The 21,676-nt window shown below is 40.6% G+C and overlaps 1 protein-coding gene across 1 annotated transcript; it reads left to right on the forward strand.

Annotated features, from left to right (window-relative positions):
* The first annotated feature begins 273 nt into the window (after positions 1-273).
* On the forward strand, positions 274-19,430 carry LOC145439278 (lysosomal protective protein-like). Its single transcript, XM_080316775.1, has 10 exons — positions 274-513; positions 2,620-2,731; positions 2,814-2,951; positions 12,348-12,503; positions 16,841-16,932; positions 16,991-17,090; positions 17,161-17,283; positions 17,990-18,114; positions 18,889-19,150; positions 19,219-19,430. The coding sequence occupies exons 1-10, from the start codon at positions 284-286 to the stop codon at positions 19,321-19,323; spliced, it is 1,443 nt and encodes a 480-aa protein (XP_080172901.1). The 5' UTR covers positions 274-283; the 3' UTR covers positions 19,324-19,430.
* Positions 19,431-21,676: the final 2,246 nt, after the last annotated feature.

Here is a 21,676-nt window from a genome sequence, read left to right on the forward strand (position 1 = left end):
GCAGTGTTAAAGGATTGTATCCGGTTCTAGGAGGTACATATTCATGTGGGTCACAGCTGAATGAAAAGCACCCTCCACGTCTAGGTGACTGAGTGCTGGCTTTGTGACACTCAGACAAAATAGATAAGTCGAGTTCATGCTAAATCCACCCTGCGAATAAATCTCAACTTCATCAAACGGACCAGATCCGCTTGCATCACTGAGAATTTAGAATGACCTCGACATAGCCTATTCAGGTAAATCAGTTTACTGCTTTCGCAGACCAATCTGTGTGAGATGTCATATGTATAATGGATCATCGTTAGCAGCAAACTATAGTAGGCCTCTACGAATACATCTGCTTGAAATGACCATGTTGAAGAGGGGAGCTGTTTTTATGTGCCTGGTTTTGGTAGTCCAGGGAGCACCTGCGGGAGATTTGATCTCGAAACTACCGGGATGGAACGGAAACATCACTACCAAGCAGTACGCCGGTTACCTAGACGCCTCACGCACCACTCATCTATTTTACTGGTAAGTTAAATATCTTATCCAATGCTTGACCAACTCCTAATATATTTAGATCAAAAAATGTGCGGACACAAAATTGCGGGATGGGCGAAGGAAATTTTCAAGTTGAATAAATCTCTCAAAAATACTTCATGTTTGATGTTGATGTATACAATAATTTTGGCTTTAGTCGAGCTAAGGGGGTTTCGGAAAAGGCAGTTCTCGTCCTAAAGACAGCGCTTCTGCAATTTTTATGGCGATGAAGAGCCTATTGTATCAACCTGTAACCAGGATCTTAACTGTCGCACCCCCCCCCCAATTGAGAGGGGCTGAGCTCGAAAGGGCCCAAAATTATTTCGGTCATTAATATAAATTATAAAGTATTATTTTGAAAATTTATGCAACTATTTCAAATTTTTTCGCGCCGGGCGCGATTTAATATTGACAAGTATTTTAATTATTGGGTAGCCTACCATTCTTCCATCAATATACGCCTGATTTATAGAAATGGGCACTTCGGCGTCGGCTATTTCCGCGCCACGACGCACCAATACATATGAAGTTTCAGGCCATGTAACATGCGACTCCGAGCAGTGTGCCAGCACGATCATCTGCGAGAAGACCTTGGCCGAAAAGAAATGCTCCTGTGATGGCCGAGAACTTCGATATATATATAAATGTAGGCTATGTTTAATTGTCCATAGGCGTCCAAATGGCTGGCGCCAAATTTTCCGCCGATGCGAGAAAGTGTAATGGTGAAAACGAATACCCCCTTCTCTCTCTCTCTCTTCCTCTTTCTCTCTCTCTCCCTCTCTCTCTCTCTCTATCTATTTATCTATCTCACTCCTGTACCGGCGATCTGAACCCCACAGGACAAATACCATCAAGCATGGAAATTATTTGCCAGTAAATAAATACCAATTTGAAACCGTGTGCGTCTTTAAATTGAAAACTTTTTGGCGATTTCCATATATTTTGACATAGCAAATGTAGGAAGTCACGAAGTAGTATCATGTAACGAAGTCAATATACCAAACAGGCCGCCCGAAGATGTGTAATTAATATTTAGTGGTCCTACCTTTTCCAACTCACCTCATTCAGCTCTACTGGTAAATCTGATTAAGTAGGCAGAGAGAGGATAAAAAATTGATAGCAATATGTATGCAATTCCCGATCATATTGACCGATTCAAACAGGAATTATATAGATATTTCGCGCTTCGCGCGTTTAGGCGAAACAAGCTGACACACTGAACAGTACATGCAGTGTAGCTGATAAGTAGTGGAAAAAGCAGAGAAGTGAGATTTATCACCCTGTGGGGGGCCCAAGTTCATCGTCTTGGAGGGGGCCTGACGAAGTGCTGTTACGGTCCTGCCTGTAATACATGGTCGCACTGGTTGAACTACTGACTCATAAGGTTGAAATCCATTTGAAAAATTTATTTTCATAAAAATTTGCACTTTAAAAGTATGTTAGATAAACGATAAAGGCAATACTCTCTTCACTGTCCACCTTATTTAGGGTAGTGAGTCGGTTCAGGGTTCAATTTACATGCCATGACCAAACTTTGTAGCCGTGAAAACGCTGGCGATCGGAATGGGGATATAATATTAATAAATAATATTAAACAATTTTCGAATCATTCGCTTTATCAGTTTTTTATGCCACCACAAAGAATATAATGCTTGTTATCCATCACGTTAAAGATACTTTGGTATTTTTTCGACCATACAGATTTGATTGCACTTGGTGACAATATTGTGGGATGATTATGAATTCGGAAATGTAACGTTTGTAGCATTGTACTATATGTTTCGTAGGCTACGATACGGCCAATCAAGGTTTCAAGGCTTCATCAGTGAAAATTAGTATCGAAACTGTAATTGTCCTTGATAAATTAACTTTCTGTGGCGAGGAGCGTTTAATATCAGTACTCGAAAAAATGGTGTTTTACTACTCGACTCGAATCATTAAAATTAATACTCGATTCAGATTTGAGTACTCAAATCATTGTGCCCACCTGAGATCAAAGCTCATATTGACATGGGTGATCTTTGTCCGTCTGAAACTCATAATTATGGTTCCTCAATCATGTTATTTGTTGCTGTTATTACTTATTGCTCGTTTCAGGTTTGTAGAATCTCAGACAACACCAGCGTCCGCTCCTGTGTTGATTTGGTTTAACGGCGGACCAGGCTGTAGTGCGGTAACTGGATATTTCATGGAGCACGGACCGTTCACTGTATGTCATTTGTCAATGCATGTCCGAAGGACGCATTTATAGTCTAATAATTACGCCTCGTCTCTTATATGTTATCTTCCAGATCCAAAGCGATGGGAAGACTCTAGTCGAAAACCCTTACTCCTGGAATAAATTGGCTAATGTGCTATATTTGGATACACCAGGTCTCACTGGATACTCGTATGACGATAATAAGAACTATACAACCAACAATGATATGGTAAGTGATCAATTGACAGAACGATATCAATATTCCGTGCTATCCTACCAGCAAGTGGGACACACTGATATATTGCACAATGCGAATACGATTCATATAAAGATGATAGTTGAGTAGAGAGGTATTCAAGAGCGAAGCCAGAAAAAATATTAAGGGTGGCTAAAAATTCGATGAGGTAATAGACTTCCCCCCTTTAAAGTTGAACAGCTTCTTGGAGGTACAGAACTTCAATATACAGTTGAATAGTATATTCATAATGAAATGAACTGCTCCCTGTAACACGTAAAGACATGTTTCCTGCAGTTCAACAGAGTAATGTAGTATACGAATTCAAGTGTCACCGTGATTGTGGCTACGTAACGTCAAAGCGCCTGCAGGAGCGCTTAAATCAGCATGTCCCCTAGATTCATTAGAACACGCGCCTCACGCTCGGCGAAAAGCTCACCCTTGACCCATCCGCTCAAAATTGATGCAGAACAATCAAAGGCCATAAAGTCTGCAATTGGCAAACACTTGTTTGATAATCCCGCATGTGCGAGAAATTATCGAGACGACAGATTTTGCGTACTCGGTAAGGGTCTTTCACACTTTCACTTGTGTTCCTTGGAGTCGACTTTTATCAAAATACACCAGCCAAGGATGTGTCAACGAAAAGAGTTTGTGTATCATTTAAAAATAGTACATTGAACTATAGAAATTAAACATGGAACGGCAACGACCGATTTTGCAGCTTCGTTCCGCTTCGCCGAGGCTGGAGTGGAGAATTGTTTTGCGTAAGCGACTGTAGGATTACTGGCAACCCAAAAGCTATCTTCCCGAGCACAGAAATTATTGAATCTGGTCTTGATCGAAAGCTACTATTGCATCGATTCCGAAAATATAAATTAAAATAATGATCAGGGACTGATCCACCTAGAATCCATCCTCAAAGTCTGAAATATCGGCATTGTTCGAACAATCGGAGAGTCGCAACGGGTCATTGTTATGGCAATTGTGTTGCGGTTACCCGATTGTTCTGAACAATACCGATATTTCAGACTTGGAGGACAGATTCCAGGTGGATCAGTGCCTGATCAATATTTTAATTTATATTTTCGGAATCGGTGCTACAGTAGCTTTCGATCAAGACCAGATTTAGTAATTTCTGTGCTCGGGAAGATAGCTTTTGGATTGGCAGTAATCCTACAGTCGCTTACGCAAAACAATTCTCCACTCCAGCCTCGGCGAAGCGGAACGAAGCTGCAAAATCGGTCGTTGCCGTTCCATGTTTAATTTCTATAATTGAACGCTCTCGTATTCGACATTTCCTGCTGGTGACGTCATATTTTGTGAAACGATTGCTGATATAGGATATCCTTTGGATTTCTCTACTAGTTGCTGACGATTACCCCTTACGACTGTCAGCTGAAAATATTCGGGTTCATTTCATTATGAATAAACTATTCAACTGCATTTTAAAGATATGAAAAAAATAATGAAAATCCATGGACTTTGGCCCATATTGGGTGATATTGACAATTTTAGGGCATTTTCCACCGACAGACATTTCGTTAATAAAGACCAGCGTGTAACCACTTCCGCGCGAAGCGCTAGAATTTTTTAAAGTTAATAATTGAATTAATTAATAGTACTTGCACTGGCCTTGGGCACCCCATAGGGCAGGGGCGGGCAACATACGACCCGCGACGGGATTTTGTGCGGCCGGCTGACAGTTTTGCGGACGTACGTGATCATGTGGCCCTCCAGGCGTAAACATTTTCGACCACGAATACAACTGATGTTCACCGCATAGGCGAAGCCCGGAGTGAATGGGGCCATGGCATTCCCAAATAGTTCGAGAATATTCGCAATATCTATAAATAGTAGAACATTATCGGGCGGATGGATTCAAACTAAAAAAAAAAATCGCGCGGTATAGTGTCTCTCCGCACGTGTCTTGATTGTGAAAATAAAGTATCATAGATACACTAGAATAGCCCGGAGCCGTTAGGTTGTAGGAGTTTTCGACGAAGTAATAATAAGAATGAACCGGAGAAATGTAGATAGCAGAAAAATCGAAGATTCACTTCCTACCAAGTGAAATATTCGAGGGAAAATACAGTGGTTTTAAGCTTTTTAGGGGTATAAATATCTTCTTTTCTAAAGCCAATCTGGCAAAACGAATGTGATATTTGTAATCAGCAACCTCGAAAACCCCAGAAAGAGCTCGCAGATGTTCTGCGATTTTTTTTCTTCATTTTGTTGACCAGTGTTATCCATCTACGAGGGGGCGGCGGTTGTTATTAGTTATTCTGTTGCATGTTCTTATTCCGCGACCTCCCCGTTTCAATATCGTTTAAAGATATTGGAATAGTACAAATGTACCAGATTGAACAAAACGAAGAACGTCTTTCGTGAGACACGCACGAATCAAAATTGACATTTCATCACGGAGTGTAGCATTTTCCAACACTACCAAGGCAGAACTATTCGGTGCCGACCATTTGGACACCTATATGAACAACTGACAATTGAACATGGGGCGTAAAAATGCTATTTCCATATATTAAACTAAATTATTTTTCTGGGGGGATGAAATATTTTCGGAGCGCGAAGAAAATTTTTTGTTTAATTTCTCGTTTTAATTATTCTACCACCAAAGTACTACACAAATTCATGTTTGTTTACGAAATAATTGAGCTCGCCCCTCAATTGAGAGGTCTGGGATGCGGTTTTCAGGTTGAAAAGACAGGGTCATCCCGCGCGATCTTTGACCAAGGTTCTGTTGCCGGCGATCTTCCTGGGATCGCACTTCTATTTACCTAAACCTATCTGAATTAGGTGTCTATTAGGCGCCGAAAAGCTGGTGCCTTATAGTTCCGCAACCGCATGCAGCACACACGCCTACAGTTAAACTAAATTCTGTACATCAAGCGTATTTTTATTTAGGTCTGTCTTTTATTTTGATTTATCGAGAGACGAGTAGGCTACTCAACAATCAAGTAACTACAGAAATTATACATCGCGACAAGCGCAAGGAAAATTTTTAAGTTGAATACATCAAGTTGATTTCGACTAACTTTTGGGCGCTGAATTAAAAAAAATAACTTCCGTTTTTCTCTATCACGTCAAGTTTTTGGTTTAGGTACCCGCCAGATTGTCTGATAATCCACATAAAAGTACTACTTATAATATTTTGTGTTTACTGTGTAAAACGTTTCAAAAACCACAAGCAGTCGAAAGTAAATCAATAGACTCCCAATAAACATTTGCACTGCTCTATTTGGTTGATTTAAACTGATATTTCTTCTGTCTGACAAATAAACTGCGAGTTTCAGGGTCCAAATCGCTCAAATGTACGCTAATAACTCCTAATTCTGTAGTTTTTTGTCTCCTTTGATACTCAAGCAATAGCCGTCTATCATATGTAAACTCCAATCTACTCTCGTATCTTACTCTCATCATCTTTAGATATATGGGGGATACATTCTCCTTGTCCATTGCTTACTATGCCAACCAAGATTGTCGGGGAAATTATTTGGATATTTTAGCTTTCTTGAATGTCTGCTGTCCGACATAAACATATGTCATTGGAGTGGCACATGTGTATCAGGGACACATGTGCATCCTTGTCTGACCACTAAGAATACACCACTATTCAAAACTGACACGTGTGATCCAATCGTGCTCGTGATATTGCAACAATTCGATGTTGCTGAAATAATCTCAATGTTTCTGTATTGTTCACGGAGTTTAATGTACAATTGTTACTTCACCTATGACGTTGCCATTTTGGAGAATGCCACACTTTAGGATCCTCTTTGAGCTACTAATCGACATTTGCCATTCACATGAGGTATAAATCGGGATTCGCAACTCCTCCAGCAACCCATGGTAGCAGTATCATGCCAATGCCAGTATCAAGACAATACACAAAGCTACCGAAAGTACCTTACGAGGAAAACGCCGTCTCTCATGATATAAAGTGAAATTTCTCCTCTCTCTTGCCAAGTAATCATTCTCAATTAGGAAGGATGCTACAAGTTCCGAATATTTCTCTTCCAAGTCCCAAACCCTATGCCAGATCATTTACCTTGTATCCATAGACTACTCTACGTTCTGAATCATCTTCAATTTCAAAAAGTTCACAATTAGGCTTGCTATCCCTAAGATTTTCATCTAAATTATCAAGCGTATCAGCAGTTTCAAGTTACATTGGATACGCTGAATGGGGCATCGGACCTGTAGTTGATAGCAAATTTACTGTTTATCTTACTTGCCATATCCTGCAGTTTGCAAGGGCTTTAGAGCTGGCACTAATTTTAAACTGCTCCAACTCCGGCTCCGGAGCTCATTGATACCGCTGCTCCGGCTCAAGATCCGGCTCCGGCTTCGTAAACTATCGAATGGTTCAGTTATGCAGTCAATAACTACCGTTGCGCCGGGGACCGTCGCGCCGAACCGTTATTTTGTTTGGGTATGCACACATTGCATAGTCCTGCGACGATATAATTACTCTCTGTCAACTGTCGAAAACGTCACAGTCGCATGAGAACTCACTAGACGGCATTGCTGCGTACCGCATCAATAACACTAATACAACGTTTTAATACCGGCGCTGCACTTGCTCATATCAAGCCATGCAGTTGACTTTAATCTCGAAATTACAGGATTGTTCAAGTTTAACTACAGCGTGTCGCGACCATATCAGTATAAATTCGCATTCTACCAAATAACCATTGGGTTGAAATTCGATGTTGATGCGCTCGTTACCATGAGGTGGTCAGTAACGAAGTACTTCTACTTTTTCGAAGTACTCAAGTAGTTTTCCTCCACTTCTGGTACTTACTGAAGTAGATCTTGTTTTCGCTACTTCTACTTCTACTTACTTACTTTTCGCTATTTTCAGTTTGTCTAGTAAGAATAGTTTAATCCTCCAATCCGGAAGATAGACTGAGAATTTCAGGGCTGTTTTCACGGAGTATCAACATTTAATTTTCATAAAAGTTGAGTAAAGCCCAAAATTTTCCTCGCGCTTCGCGCATAATTTTTATGGAGAGTGATTTCCAGTATGATTTCACGAAAGTATCGGTGAATGTAATTTAGGTAGCAAGTTGCGTGGTTCTGTTCGCGCCGCATTGTCGCCCATATGAAATATTTCATCACAGTATATATGGCCCATCATAACGTTTGAAACTGATGTTTCGCAGTCTAGCATTTACTTATTATATCGTAATCTAGCAGTCCATGGCGTTTCCTAATCTGGAAAAGTAGACTCTGACTTCTTTCTAGTTTGAGACCTGTTTTACCATACCCCTTTTGAAACTTTCTGAACTAATAACATGAAATATATTTTCCGCTTTTCAAAGAAGTATTTATATGTCAATTGAAATTACCAGTATCTCACTTTGAGTTCTAATTAGTATCAGTTCTTTTGTCTGGATATAATGCATATTGAAGTATAAAAGCAAGTGTAATTATGCCTTTATTTCCGGAAACAAAGCTACACAATATGTCATTTTTACGAACCACCATAATTTTTATTGACGTTTACTAATCGAGCAAAGTGTTTACACCGTATCCTACACAACTTCTCCGTATTGCTATTCGACTAAACTACGGGCCTTGTCATATGGGGGAGGGGGCCATACCATGATATTTTCTAGAACGTGCTGTTCGAGTAAACAGAGGATTAGTGTCGCATTTCAATATCAATACTATCATTTTCATCCCATGATGGGGACGAATGCTTATGCTGTCGAAAATTGGATACCTCCTGGTATGCATCAAATTGAATCAATCTCTGCACCTTTCGCATAGCTCAATTTGCAGCTTTTGACAATCAATGCGAATGAATTACGATCGTTTTCACAACTACTTACTTACTTGAGTAGATTTAAAGTCACTCAATTCTATTACTACTTGAAGTACTTTTAGGTTGCTTATGGAAGAAGTACTTCTACTCGTACTTGAGTAGATTTTTTCCGGGCTACTTCTACTTGTACTTGAGTAGCTTTCTGAACTACTTTGACCACCTCTGCTCGTTACCAGTTCGTCCGGTGTCGATCAAGTTTACTGGAATATAAAAAGTTTTCATTCAGAAGAACCGGATAAATGCAGGAGTATAGCGCCATTGAGAATCTGGTGTCAGTAACAAATTAAACTATACACGCTCAATGTGTGACAATGTATATGAATACGACTGTTTCAAGCAGACAAGAATTAATACATAAAACAGATCATTACATACGGGAAAGCGCGCATTCAATCACTATTTCCTATCTAATATATTCAACACCATGGGTTTCGAGCATCGAATTGACTAGCTCGCATCGCGAAAATTGTTCGCGGCCATTAACGGCGTTCTGGGATGCGTTTCTCTCTTTACGATCGTAGATCCTTACAGCAATACACGATCATCGCAGGATTGAATTCCAATTCGCACGCACACACAATAACACACTGTTGAATTTCGCCGTATGATGAAAAAGCTATTACCAAAGAACTGGCATTTGATCGTCTAATTCAGAGAGTAGACGGCGTACAATAACTAAGCGTGCGCATCTCAAAATCGACATGGTCAAGTGCAGCAAGGTAACTTTTATCCTCTGGCGTCTCTTCGTCTAATTCAGTGTTTCTCAAACTTTTTCCCATCGCATACCACTATCTTGTTTTTTTACTACGTTTCGTACCACCTGAATAACTTATTCTACTTGAATGTACCGGTGTTTGTTGGTTATTCCTGTTAGCACTATACCGCAACACCAACGGAGATCAAGAAAGCACCATTTAATGAGATAATTGCAACTGTTTCTTATGCAGAAGCTAGCCAATCTGAGGTACGACATTACTCACAGCACCCTTCGCGTACCACCTAAGAAGCACTTGAGTACCAATGTGGTACGCGTAGCAGCGTACCACACTTTGAAAACCGCTGGCTACACTTAATTTGCTCAGCTCACATAAGCACCAATCCCTATTTGTGAAGTACATAGTGAGCAATATTTTTCAAACCGATTTATTGGCCATCAGTGTTGTGCTGATGACGAAATTGCGGGTATGACGAATAACCACTTCCCAGAATACAGTAATGCACGGCATATCTAGCTTACCCAAGTTTAGCGCGTTATGTATGAACAATTTGAACAGTTGATTTAAAAAAGGTGGGGCCAACGAGGCACCAATTATTCATTTTTTTTAACCATTACCGTACAATTTTGTGAATTCAACCAAAAGTATTAGAATTGCATCTTATAAAATACATCGAATCCGGAACTACTTTTTAAGCAACCGTCTCCGGCTCCAGCTCCGGCTCCATCAGAATTTTATTTAGAGCTCCGCTTCCAGCTCCGGCTCCACTGTAAACACACAGCTCCCGGGCTCCGGCTCCAAAGCCCTGATTTGCATCAGATATGTGTCGGAAATATCCTCAGATGATTGCATCCTCTAACCCAGTGGTTCCCAACCTTTTTCGACTAATCGCCCCCTTATCAGCCTCGACACAAATTTTCACCCCCAATATTTTCGGATCCGAAAAAGACTACATATAATTGGGAAAATTCCTCCCCCCAAGTCTGATCGCTGGTGAATCTACTGAAAATGGCCATTTTCTCGTGATGGTAGGTGCAGGACCGTAACAGCACTTCGTCGCCTCCCCCCTCCCCCCCAAAAAAATTGGTCTTGGGACCCCCATAGGCTTCGCCCCTCCAGACCTCCATCAGGCTATACGCTTTCTGCCGCTACTTATCGTCCACATTGCGTGTCCGTTTAGTGAGAGAGCTTCTAGCGCCTAAACGCGCGAAGCGCAAAAGAATTATATAATTCATGATTGAATCGTCAATATGATCGGGAATTGCAGATATATTGCCATTAATTTTTATCCTCTCTCTGCTCACGTAATCAAATTTACCGGTAAAGCTGACTGAGGTGTGTTGGAATTGGTAGGACCCCTCAATAATATTTGAACTTCCGTTGGTATAATGACTTCGTTACATGATGCTATTTCGGAACCTCCTATCTGCTATGTCAAAAGATATTGAAATCGGCCAAACGTACTAAACTAAAAGACGTGCATGATTTCAAATTGGTATTTCTTTACTGAATGTTCCCTCGAGATGGCATTTGTCTTGTCGGGCTCAGATCGCCAGGACAGGAACATTAGGCGGCAGCCATTTAGGTGCTTATGGATAATTAAATATATATGTATAGTATATATATCGGAGTTTTCGGTCAGCACAAGGGCAGTCCTTATCGGCCATGGTCTTCTCGCTGCTAATCGTTCTGGCACACTTCTCGGAGTCGCATGTTACATGGCCTATAACTTCTTATGCCTTGGTGCGGTAATGGTGGACGCCGAAGTGCTCGTTTCTATAAACCATGCGTATTTCTTGTTGGGGGAAGGGTACGCATCAATCAAGATATTGCGCAACATTAAAAAAAATTTGAAAAAAGCTCATAAAAAAAACCTCTGTGATTTAAGTTAGTTCACGAAATAATTTTGGGCCCCTTCGAGCTCGCCCCCTCCAATTGGGGGGTTTGGGGTGCGACAGTTACGGCGCAGGATATAGGTGCTGGCAAAACCGGTTTCCGCGTCTACTTTCCTTTGAGTGTACCTTTTTTCGCGTCATATGCAGAACAAGTTGCATTTTTTACCGAGTTAATTATATATATATCACTGGACGTTCCAACATTTTCGCCCTTTATCGCCCCTCAGTCGACCCCCAGTCGTCCCGTTGTTTCTCAAAATCGCACACGTTGGGAATCATCGCTCTGACCAAAAATGGGCGAAAACATCGGCCTAGAGATCAATACCAGAACCTTTTACCTAACAATTCAATTGACCCCTTGGCTATATACCTTATTATATGATGAAAGTGCTGGTTTCGATATGGTACGGAAAAGTGATATGGCTAAATTCGTGAAAATTTGCATATTTCAGGAACATATCGTAGAGCAAAAACTTAACGTGATAGAAGAGAACCAGCGGCATTTTTGGAATCAGCACGGCAGATTTAGCCTAAATTAAAAATCGCAACGAACAACACATTCATATTCGCAATTTATTCACTTTAAGCTTTTCAACTGACCCTCGTCGAGAGTGGCCGTCAGTAAATACGGAGATTGCAATTCGGTATATAAAGATGAAATAGATAGTGTGACGTAAGAATGGTATAACAACAACAAATTACTGAAATCTTTAAAATTCACTTCCATCTCGCCATATTTCTTAGGGGACTGGTTGCTCCCCGGATTATGTGTATATTTACCAGTATTACTGCGAAAAAATATAATAATAATAATATACCATGGTCGTAAAACGGTTGATTGGTGTTACATGATATCTGTGCTTGATATTGCATTTCGGTTATCTTCTTTTGAATATAACATCGCACTATCACCCTATATGTCTCTCGTCAGGTCGCCGTGCTCAACTATGCTGCCGTGAAGGATTTTTACCAGAAGTTTCCAGAATATATTACCAACGATGTGTACATCGCCGGCGAAAGCTACGCTGGCGTCTACGTTCCGAGGCTGGCTGTCGACGTTTTGAGAGAAAAGGGATTGAACTTTAAGGTAGGACATCCTCCAGGTACGCGTTGGAGATTATATCTAATAAGGCGAGTACATGACATACAATTCAAGTTCCCAAATAGTGTGAGCGTCAAATTTCGTCTTGACAGTTCTGTTAATCTGATAGCGTTATAGTGGTTATTAGCACAATGATCTGAGTTCTCAGCTCTGATCTACCAGGGGTGGCCAACCTTTCTGCCATTCACGGCCGCATTTTGATTACTCGTGTATCCTACGGCCGCTTTCCAGGAGGATGCCGTAATGAACTAACTAGACGCCAAATACCCACGTTTTAAACTGTCAATGTATATTTGCGTTGAGCTCCGGATTAATTCATCTATTCATACTGGCTTACCATATGCACCGAAATCGCGAGTGGTCATGTTATGAATAGTTGCCGGGATGCAATACGATCGAATTATTTTGGATTTACGAATAAATTTCGTCATTAATATTAGTAGTTTCACGTATTACTATCAAACATTCATTCTTTCTAAGCCCATGTGAACAGATTACCCGGTAGAGTTGATGTATAGTGGTCCTTTCGAAAATTTCTGGCAAGTTATAAACAATGATGGATATTCGGGTGGGCCAATTGTAATTAATCACTCTGCTGTATGCCCGTTACTTGGTGACATCCGTTGTTTTGGATTGTCGGAATGTCGGTACAGTGAAAAGATATTGGAATCGCTCAAACGTACCAGAAACAATTTTCTTTTGTCAGGATGACACGATTCCAAATTGATATTTCAATATGGGTTGCATCATTTTCCGCGGTTATACACTCATTTACTGTGGGGCTCAGATAGCTAAGGGCGTTACTATATTGAAATCGAAAATGGAGCCTTATCGAAAATTGCATTAGTTATTAAAATCTCTCAAAACCTTGGAAGTAAATTCATAAATTTAATTTGCATGTCGACGGCCGCGAACATATATTAATTGAATTCCGTGTAGACGGCTGCACAAATTCCCTTCCGCGGCCGCAGGTTGGCCAATGGCCACCCATGCGATCTGGTATTGCTTTTAATCGCTCGACTCGACTCGACTACAATGCTACTCGACTTGGAATCGAATCAGTAAGGTAGGCCTACTTGATTTATGTCACCCCCAGCTACTACTACAATGTTCGATAATATATATATGGAAATGAATCAAAAATACAGACATTGAGTTCAATGAATTGACGACATAGCATATATTCCCTTCGTACCATATCCGAATTCATTCTCGTACATGCATGAGTCCTGCCAATATTTGCGCAAAGTTTGTGTCGTTTCGGATTATACATTACTCCTGTATACCATATTCGGTAAAACAGAAATTAGATTAGAATTAAAATTAGAGCTTGGGAAAATTTTACAAATTATAGGTTAGAATTAGATTACCTCTGTTTCGCTCTAATTCAGATCAGTGTTGGGATCAAGTCACTACCTTCGAGTCACGAGTCATCTCGAGTCATTGCACATTTTTACTCGAGTCAAGTCAAGTCAATCGATTTTCGAAGGTGACTCGAGTCAAGTCAAGTCACTCGCTTCTTGGAGGTGACTCGAGTCAAGTCAAGTCAAGTCAAGTCAAGTCACGAGTCAAGTCACAGTTCAAGTCAAATTGCCTTTTCGAAGTATGAGGCATGCAGATGTCATTACATTTTGCTAGCTGTCTGAAATACAGACTGATCGGTCATTGGTTTTGAACCGATGAACGGATATAGAGGTAAATATACAAGCAAGAAGGCGCTGTATCGCTCACATATACATAGAATAAAGTATTTGCATAGCCTTAGTTTATAGTTGCCAGCCAAAATAGAGATTATAGAAAACGAATTGATGAGATGCAATACATTACCCATTTAAAAATTGATATGATACAATTCGAGCGTGCACCAATGTTTGAGGACCATATAAACTACCTTCGAATTCAATTTCAATAAAACAAGAGGTTTGGTTAAGGCAAGAACAGGGAACAGAAATATACATTTGAATATTAAATTACTTTAAATTACATTAAATTTGTGAGAGAACAATAGAGGCTCAGTCAAACGCACAATCATTGAATGATTGGTCGCTCTCACGGGTTACACCTGCGTTTCGAGAACAATCCGAACATATGCAAGATACAGTGATTTTTATTGACACCGATTACTTTATGACTTGAAATTGACTCGTGAATTTTGCCCCGAGTCACGAGTCAATCCACATTTCTGATACGCCGAGTCAAGTCAAGTCAAGTCATTTTAGAAAAGTGACTCGAGTCAAGTCAAGTCATACGAAAAAGGTGACTCGAGTCTGACTCGAGTCATCCCAACACTGATTCAGTCCTGGGAAAAGTGCGGCCCGCGGAGCAATTCTGTGCGGCCCCGAAAGGTTGCTTGGAATTTGAAATATGAAACCTACTTTTTAATGTTGCTGCGTGGACTAAAACCATAGGATGTATAAACTGAACCGGAAATTCGTTTACTATCAAGCCTGTTCATTAACATGCCGTGATTATATATACGTACCTCACATGCCTAATCCGGATTCAAAGTAAAGTCAATGTAGCAAATTACGCCGTTACAATTAAGGTCACAAGAAGTCACCAATTCTTCTCTGTTGCCATTGTCACATTACGCAATACACGGTCTGTGTTTCAAATTGTTACGTGATGCGTTTCTAAATCCCTAATTCGTAAAACAAGTCTATGAGTGCCCATGATTTCTATGAGTATATCACCACCCATAAAGGATGTCAAAAAAAGAAAGCCGAAAGTTGAAATTCAAACATGGTTCGGAGGACTAAATATTTGTTTACTACCCGTTTTTTAGTGGTTAGTGCCGAGCACGTCGCCGCGTTTAAGGAGAATATTTTAAGTCGTTTCTATGACAGAAACACGAAGCGAATTTCGTAATAACTGCAAGCTTGGTTCAACAACGAGGCCATTTCGGCAAGCGGCACAGTGCACAATTCTCGGAAACCAGCTACCAAGACAATGAGCTTTATATTATCATCAGCACCGTAACTGCCGCAACCCAAACCCCCCAAATGGGGGGCGCCCAAAATTAATTCGTGACTGAACATAAATTATAGAGTATTTTTTAAAAATTTATGCAACTTTTTTCAAATTTTTCTCGCGCTCTACGCGATTTAGAGATCAATGTTTTATAGAATTGGGCATTTCGGCGTTTGCCATTTTCGCGCCACGATCGACGTGCCAAGATAAATGAAGTTTAGGCCAGCGCTGGATTCAGAGAAGGCACTGCAATTGCAACTGCTGATCAAATTAACTTAAGTACGGAAAAAAGCTCGATAGCGAGAAAACCTTGGCCGAATAGGACTGCCCTTATGTTGACCGAAAACCACGATGTCCAATTGTCTATAGGTAATATTTGCCAGTGAAGAAATATCAATTGGGAATCGTGTGCGTATTTTAGTTTGGTACGCTTTGGCGATTTCAATATCTTTTCACACAGCAGACGGGAAATCACGAAATAACAACACGTAGCGAAGTAATTATACCAACGGACCCTCCCGAATATTTCCAAGGCAGCACCTCACTCAGTTCTAGCGGTAAAACTGAGTACGTGGCTGAGAGAGGTTCAAAAAATATAACAATAGGCCTATATATGCAATTACCAATATTATTGATCGATTGAATCATGAATCATGACAAAATTCCACGCTTCGCGCGATTAGGGCATCAAACGTTGCTAATTAGTGTATACAAGACATCTCGTTCAGAAGTAGTGTTAAAAACGTGCATCCCGATGAGGGCTGGTCTAGGGGCGAATCCCCCAGAAGCTTGCAAGTTTGTAACTCTACGGGGGAGCAAGACCAGCGTTTGGGGAGCTGACGACGGTTTGTTTCGGCCATTCCAAATTCATTTTAACGTATTGATTAAAAAAACGTTTAAAGAGAGTTCAAAATGTATCATGCTTAACATTCTTTCAAAATATGACGGCAAATAAATATTTTTTTTGATAATTAACCGTCACTTTCTCATTCCCCAATTAACACATCCACTGAGCACCAATTCGTGTAATTCACTCCTTTCAATTTGGAAATAAAATCAATACTCTGGATATTCTACAATTTCTGACTCGGCTCGCCAATATATTTTCTGTTTCTCATTTGAGAAAAATAATTACCCACCCCTGCTCTAATTTATTTAATTTAAGGCAAATTAGAGGTATCTAGTTATACAAGTCTCCATATCAGTAGCCTACATGAAAATTGACTAAGGGTAGTTAATATAGCTTGAAGAGAGTTAAATGGCCCGAATATGTTCACAAGCGAAAAACACCACACTCCAGGTCACCGGTAGGTTAGAATTACCACGCAGTTCACTCTTTTCCATGTACCTAGGGATTTACCGTCACAAACTCTGTGACCAATTACGAACTCGCGGGTAATTCACGCGTATTTTTCGCTTACGACCACGGAATCATTGGCACCAAGTAAGAATTTCTCGTCTGTAGATGAAGATTGTGAATTACAGCAGTATCGATTTCTCAGGCTGAGAGACGACTTGTCAAAAAATTGTTGCAACGGCTCGTTTACGCAAGAAAGCTGTGACTTTTGGTATATCAGCGACCGGTTGGAATGCAGCACATTGGTATGTAAATCACCACATTTCTTGTCGTGCTTGATGGTGAGTCAGCTTGGTCTGTTCTCTTTTGCTCCAGATGGGGAAGGTTAATGACGCCATCGTTCGCGGCGGGTTGAATATGTACGGTATGTTTTCCAACTGCCCAGACATTGTTACGCAGCTGGACGACGACGCGAGCCTTGATAAAGGATCGACCATGGTATATCTCTCATTTGAATTTCATTCATTATCTTCAAAAATTTCCGCCCTCGCCTCGACTACAATACTAATGTGTTGGGAGACTATTGAAATAAATAGGTAAATCTTGCGTTCGATATAGTATGTGATGGATATTTTGCTTTGGGCTCCGCCGCAGTCACGTAGGCAGGAAATGTTTCGCATGTCGAACACCTCATCACCGTAAGAACCACACCCTACTGCCGTTTGCGACGCCACACACATACTGATCAGGATGCACTGCAAGGGCCACAACGAAAACGAAACCGTGAAACACATTCGAAAATACATTACCGGTGTTATTAAGATCTATAATTCCAGGCGGGTATCATCATATCGCGAAACAACAAGCCCGTGATTCACATTGAATAGTTACCTCGCAGTGTATGAGCTGAAATAAATTTACAATGTTGAACATTGATGTATTTGAAAACCATTACGCTAAAAATTGCTTTTTGAAACCGATCGCCAGAGCAAAAAAAGGATAGCGACCCCCAACGTGGCACATGGTATAAATCGGTAACCATGGCTGAGCGGATATTCTGCCCGACTGAAATCCAACATGTGTCTCCTAGTCGAAGCCGAAAATTCCGACCCGGATTCCACGTCCATCTCAAGAAAATAAACTGATTCATCCTCTTTTGTCATCCTTGTTCTCACCTACTGTATTGTTTCCGATTGCATCGAAGGAAAGACAATCTGATGGAGTACGTTGCGTCGACGGTGAAGCCATTATGCTTTATATGAGAAAGCCAGAAGTACGCAAGGCGTTGCACGTACCCGACTTTACGCGAACATGGAACCTCTGCAGCGGGTAAATTATGATAAACAGGTCGTTGGTTTTACAAATATCGTGCGAGCTCTGTCCATGGTAGTTATGCATACGTGATTAAAATATTTTCACATAGTTATGTCTGTTTTCACGCGCATCATGAAAGCTGTTCCAACTGCCAACCACGAGAATGGTTGTTTTGGAAGCAACGTGACAGTGTCGTGCGCGTGTCGTTTACACTGCGACGTCATGTTTTCCATGGGAACTTTTATACTTAAGCCCACTTTTCAGGGATGCTCTTTATAAAGATCGATGCGATTTCGTGATGTCTATGTTTCTAAGCGAGTTCAGACGTTGCTTCCAGGGTTCATACAGTCTACTTTTGTCGTAAAGAGCTTTCACTTAATTGTAATGTTTGACAATTTTATGATTAGTGTACCCGAATTGCGAAAGGTATTACAAGCATATAGTCACTTACAGCTGTGCACAGTATGTGAGCCAAAATACCCTGTACCCGTAATTATACATTCCGATATGATGGTGTTTCAAACTCTGCTTGAACGGATATACGTATTCATTTCGGATGTACGGTACTCGAATTAGCATTGTGATATCCCGTACCTTACATGGTCTGCAAGAGACAGACAGAGCATTGAACATCGATTTGAAGATTTTGTACGGATCAGAATCATCTGTTATGTAGCCTATTTATGATGTTTAGAAATAGTATTTCGATTTTTATTTTACATTGTTGTGTGAATTTCGAAAAAGACACTAGGGTTTAATCGGACATCAGCATATTTTCTTCTGTTGTAGGGAAACTTATCTCTCATTCGACATGCCACTACAGCTCGACATGACACCATATTACAAAACCGTCCTAGACATCAGTGACGCCAGAGTCCTCGTAGCCGCTGGAGACACCGACTTGGCGGTCAATTTTCTAGGCATGGAGTGGTTTGTGGATAGTCTGAACTATCAGTTGTCCAAGTCGACTCAGCCGTGGTACAGTGGATTACGGGCAGGCGGGATCGCTACAGAATTCAAAGACGGGCAGTTGACATTCACAACTATCAAGGTATACCCGTGACGGTATCAAATTAACGGCAGTGGTACTATTCAATACTTATGTTCCCTTTCTTGCAGGGTGGCGATCATATGGTTGCTTTTTCGAAGCCGAAAGAAACCTTCTTGATGATGACAAACTTTCTGAGCGGAAAGAGCATATTGGAGAAACATGCAACTTCGTAGGCGAAGTTTAAAAGTGGCTGTGGTTTTAAAGGAATAAAATGTGAATGTGCTGGCCTGAAGGCCGTGTTGATTTATGGAATGGAAATATATACATGGATAATGAAGAATTTATGTCTTTATTTTAAATAGATTCGTGCTCTACCGGTTCTTTTCCACCGAGTGTGTCGTACACCTCAAAGTGTATAATAATTTTAGAACAGAGTACCAGATACCGCAGTAGGCTACTACAGGCAGATAATTGGCTACCCAGGCGTAATTAGTAATGAAGCACTTCTCTACTTTAAACGAAGTACTCAAGTAGGTTTTGCCTACTTGTACTAATTATTCATGTGGTTCACGTCTACTTAACAGTTGTTTAGAGGAAATACTTACTTTGTGGTCTCAGGATTTTGTGAAGTACAAAGTAGTTTTGGGATCGATTTCCATCACTTTTGTGTAGAGTTATCATACCGACTGACTAAATTACCCCCCGTATCATCGTAACCTAATAACTTTCGAAAAGTACACCAATTCTTAGTGGCGTTAATGATTTTGCGTTAGTCGTGAAGTTTCATGCTGCAATTTTCAACGTCGCCTCCTCCCATTAACTGACAAATATGAGTTGAAGTTGCGGCTGAGTATAGTAGGAAACACGATTTGCCGGATTCAAAACGCTTCATTAACTTCATCAAAAATGAAATTGAATATAGCCTACTGTTCAATGGTATATTGAAGTTCTGTACCTCCTAGAAGCTCTTCTTCAAAAATGCCCATCGGGAAACTGAAAACCCAAGCGTTGAACGAAAAATAACATCTATCGTACATCACCATCTGGATGTGTTACGGTTAAATTATGGCGCATATTTTCTGTGGACGATTATTTCAATTCTAATTCTCTATTGAGGATCGTGCAACCTTTACAATGAAGATTGAAACTTATGCTACTTCATTAGTGAACTTACTAAACTACGATGATCATAGTTGGCACAAAATGCAGAGTTTTGACAGGAGTTTGCAAACTATACTGAATGTTGCCTTTATGCATATCTCTTCTTAACATTTTTGAATACCGAGATCTCAGTCGAAAAGCGATGTCCATCCCTGTTCGCATGTCCATGATATACATTTGCGATCAAGGAATATCTGCTGTTGGTGAAATTAAATCCTAAAAAGCAGTGCTTTTCAACCTTTTTGAGCTCCATTCGCACTTTTTTTGTAAAAGTAATTTCATTCGCACAAACTAATCCAAAATTCTTATACATAAAGAAGATGAAAATAGGCCTACTCAACAACATTTTGTTCAGATGTGCAATAAATTGACTATTATGTAGCTTAAGCTATCAAGTGTCTCATTAAAAAGGCAACTTTTGTCGCTCGTTTTACTTTCAACTATTTCACTAAAACCCTTCCAGGTCAAACCATGTTGTTGGGAATTTGTAAAAGAACGTCTACTAGTGCTTGAATGGCCAGGTCTTATAATCTGTTTCGCACTCCTATCAAAAATACAGCGTATTTTTCGCGAGTGAAACGTGCTTTCTGGCATTAATCGTTTTTGAGAGCTGACACAAAGGTCCCGCGAGGCTCCAGTTTGTCGAAAGGATGAAAAACCCACATGTTTTGTTGAGGCTTTTGCCTTATTCTATGTCTTTGGAACATAAGGTGCAAAACGATCAAGGCACATTAGAGCTCGCTATCTTATGATACGTTGCTCCAACTTATGTGTTGCCAGTTTATGAGAAGAGCAAATAACTCACGATACTGTGTGTTTTACTCTTTAGCTCAATCTAACTTGAGATTTCATAACAGTTTAATAACGGTAAAGCTGCTTTTAGACTGCCACCAGTTTTTGTGGCATCTCGCGACCCGAGCCACACCCATGAAAAGGAATTCATTTTTAATATTACAGTTGTATGCTACGACTTTACGGGCATATGACATACAGAACGCGTACACCACAATTCTACCCACGACAGCTCTACAAAACATGTATGACGCACGCGATTTCAAATTAGGGCGAATTGAATGCCTCTGCGTATCGTAGTTGTACCACTGTCTTCTCGGATTGCAAGAACGGGACTATTCCGTGCCGACAACGGAGCATATCCAATCCATCTCGAAAGGTTTAGCCATACAGCATCGGTCTACTGAGGTTTTGCCGCCGTCTATGTTTTTGGCACCGTCTTTTATCAGCGGTTTGTTCGCCAAAACTTTGCGTCTTCATGTGCCCCGACGCAGAAGGGGTTAGCCTCGAAATGAATGATTCTCATATGCCGGAACTTGCTCGTTGCACACCCCTGCACTACTTCATCCCAACGGTTTTCGACTTTGTTTTCCATAAAAAACAGTCGGACAAATCTTATGACTTCTCATGATA

This window comes from Botryllus schlosseri, chromosome 5 (genome assembly GCF_051294905.1).
Source record: "Botryllus schlosseri isolate E-star chromosome 5, Bs_hap1, whole genome shotgun sequence".
NCBI classification, from domain to species: Eukaryota; Metazoa; Chordata; class Ascidiacea; order Stolidobranchia; family Styelidae; genus Botryllus; species Botryllus schlosseri.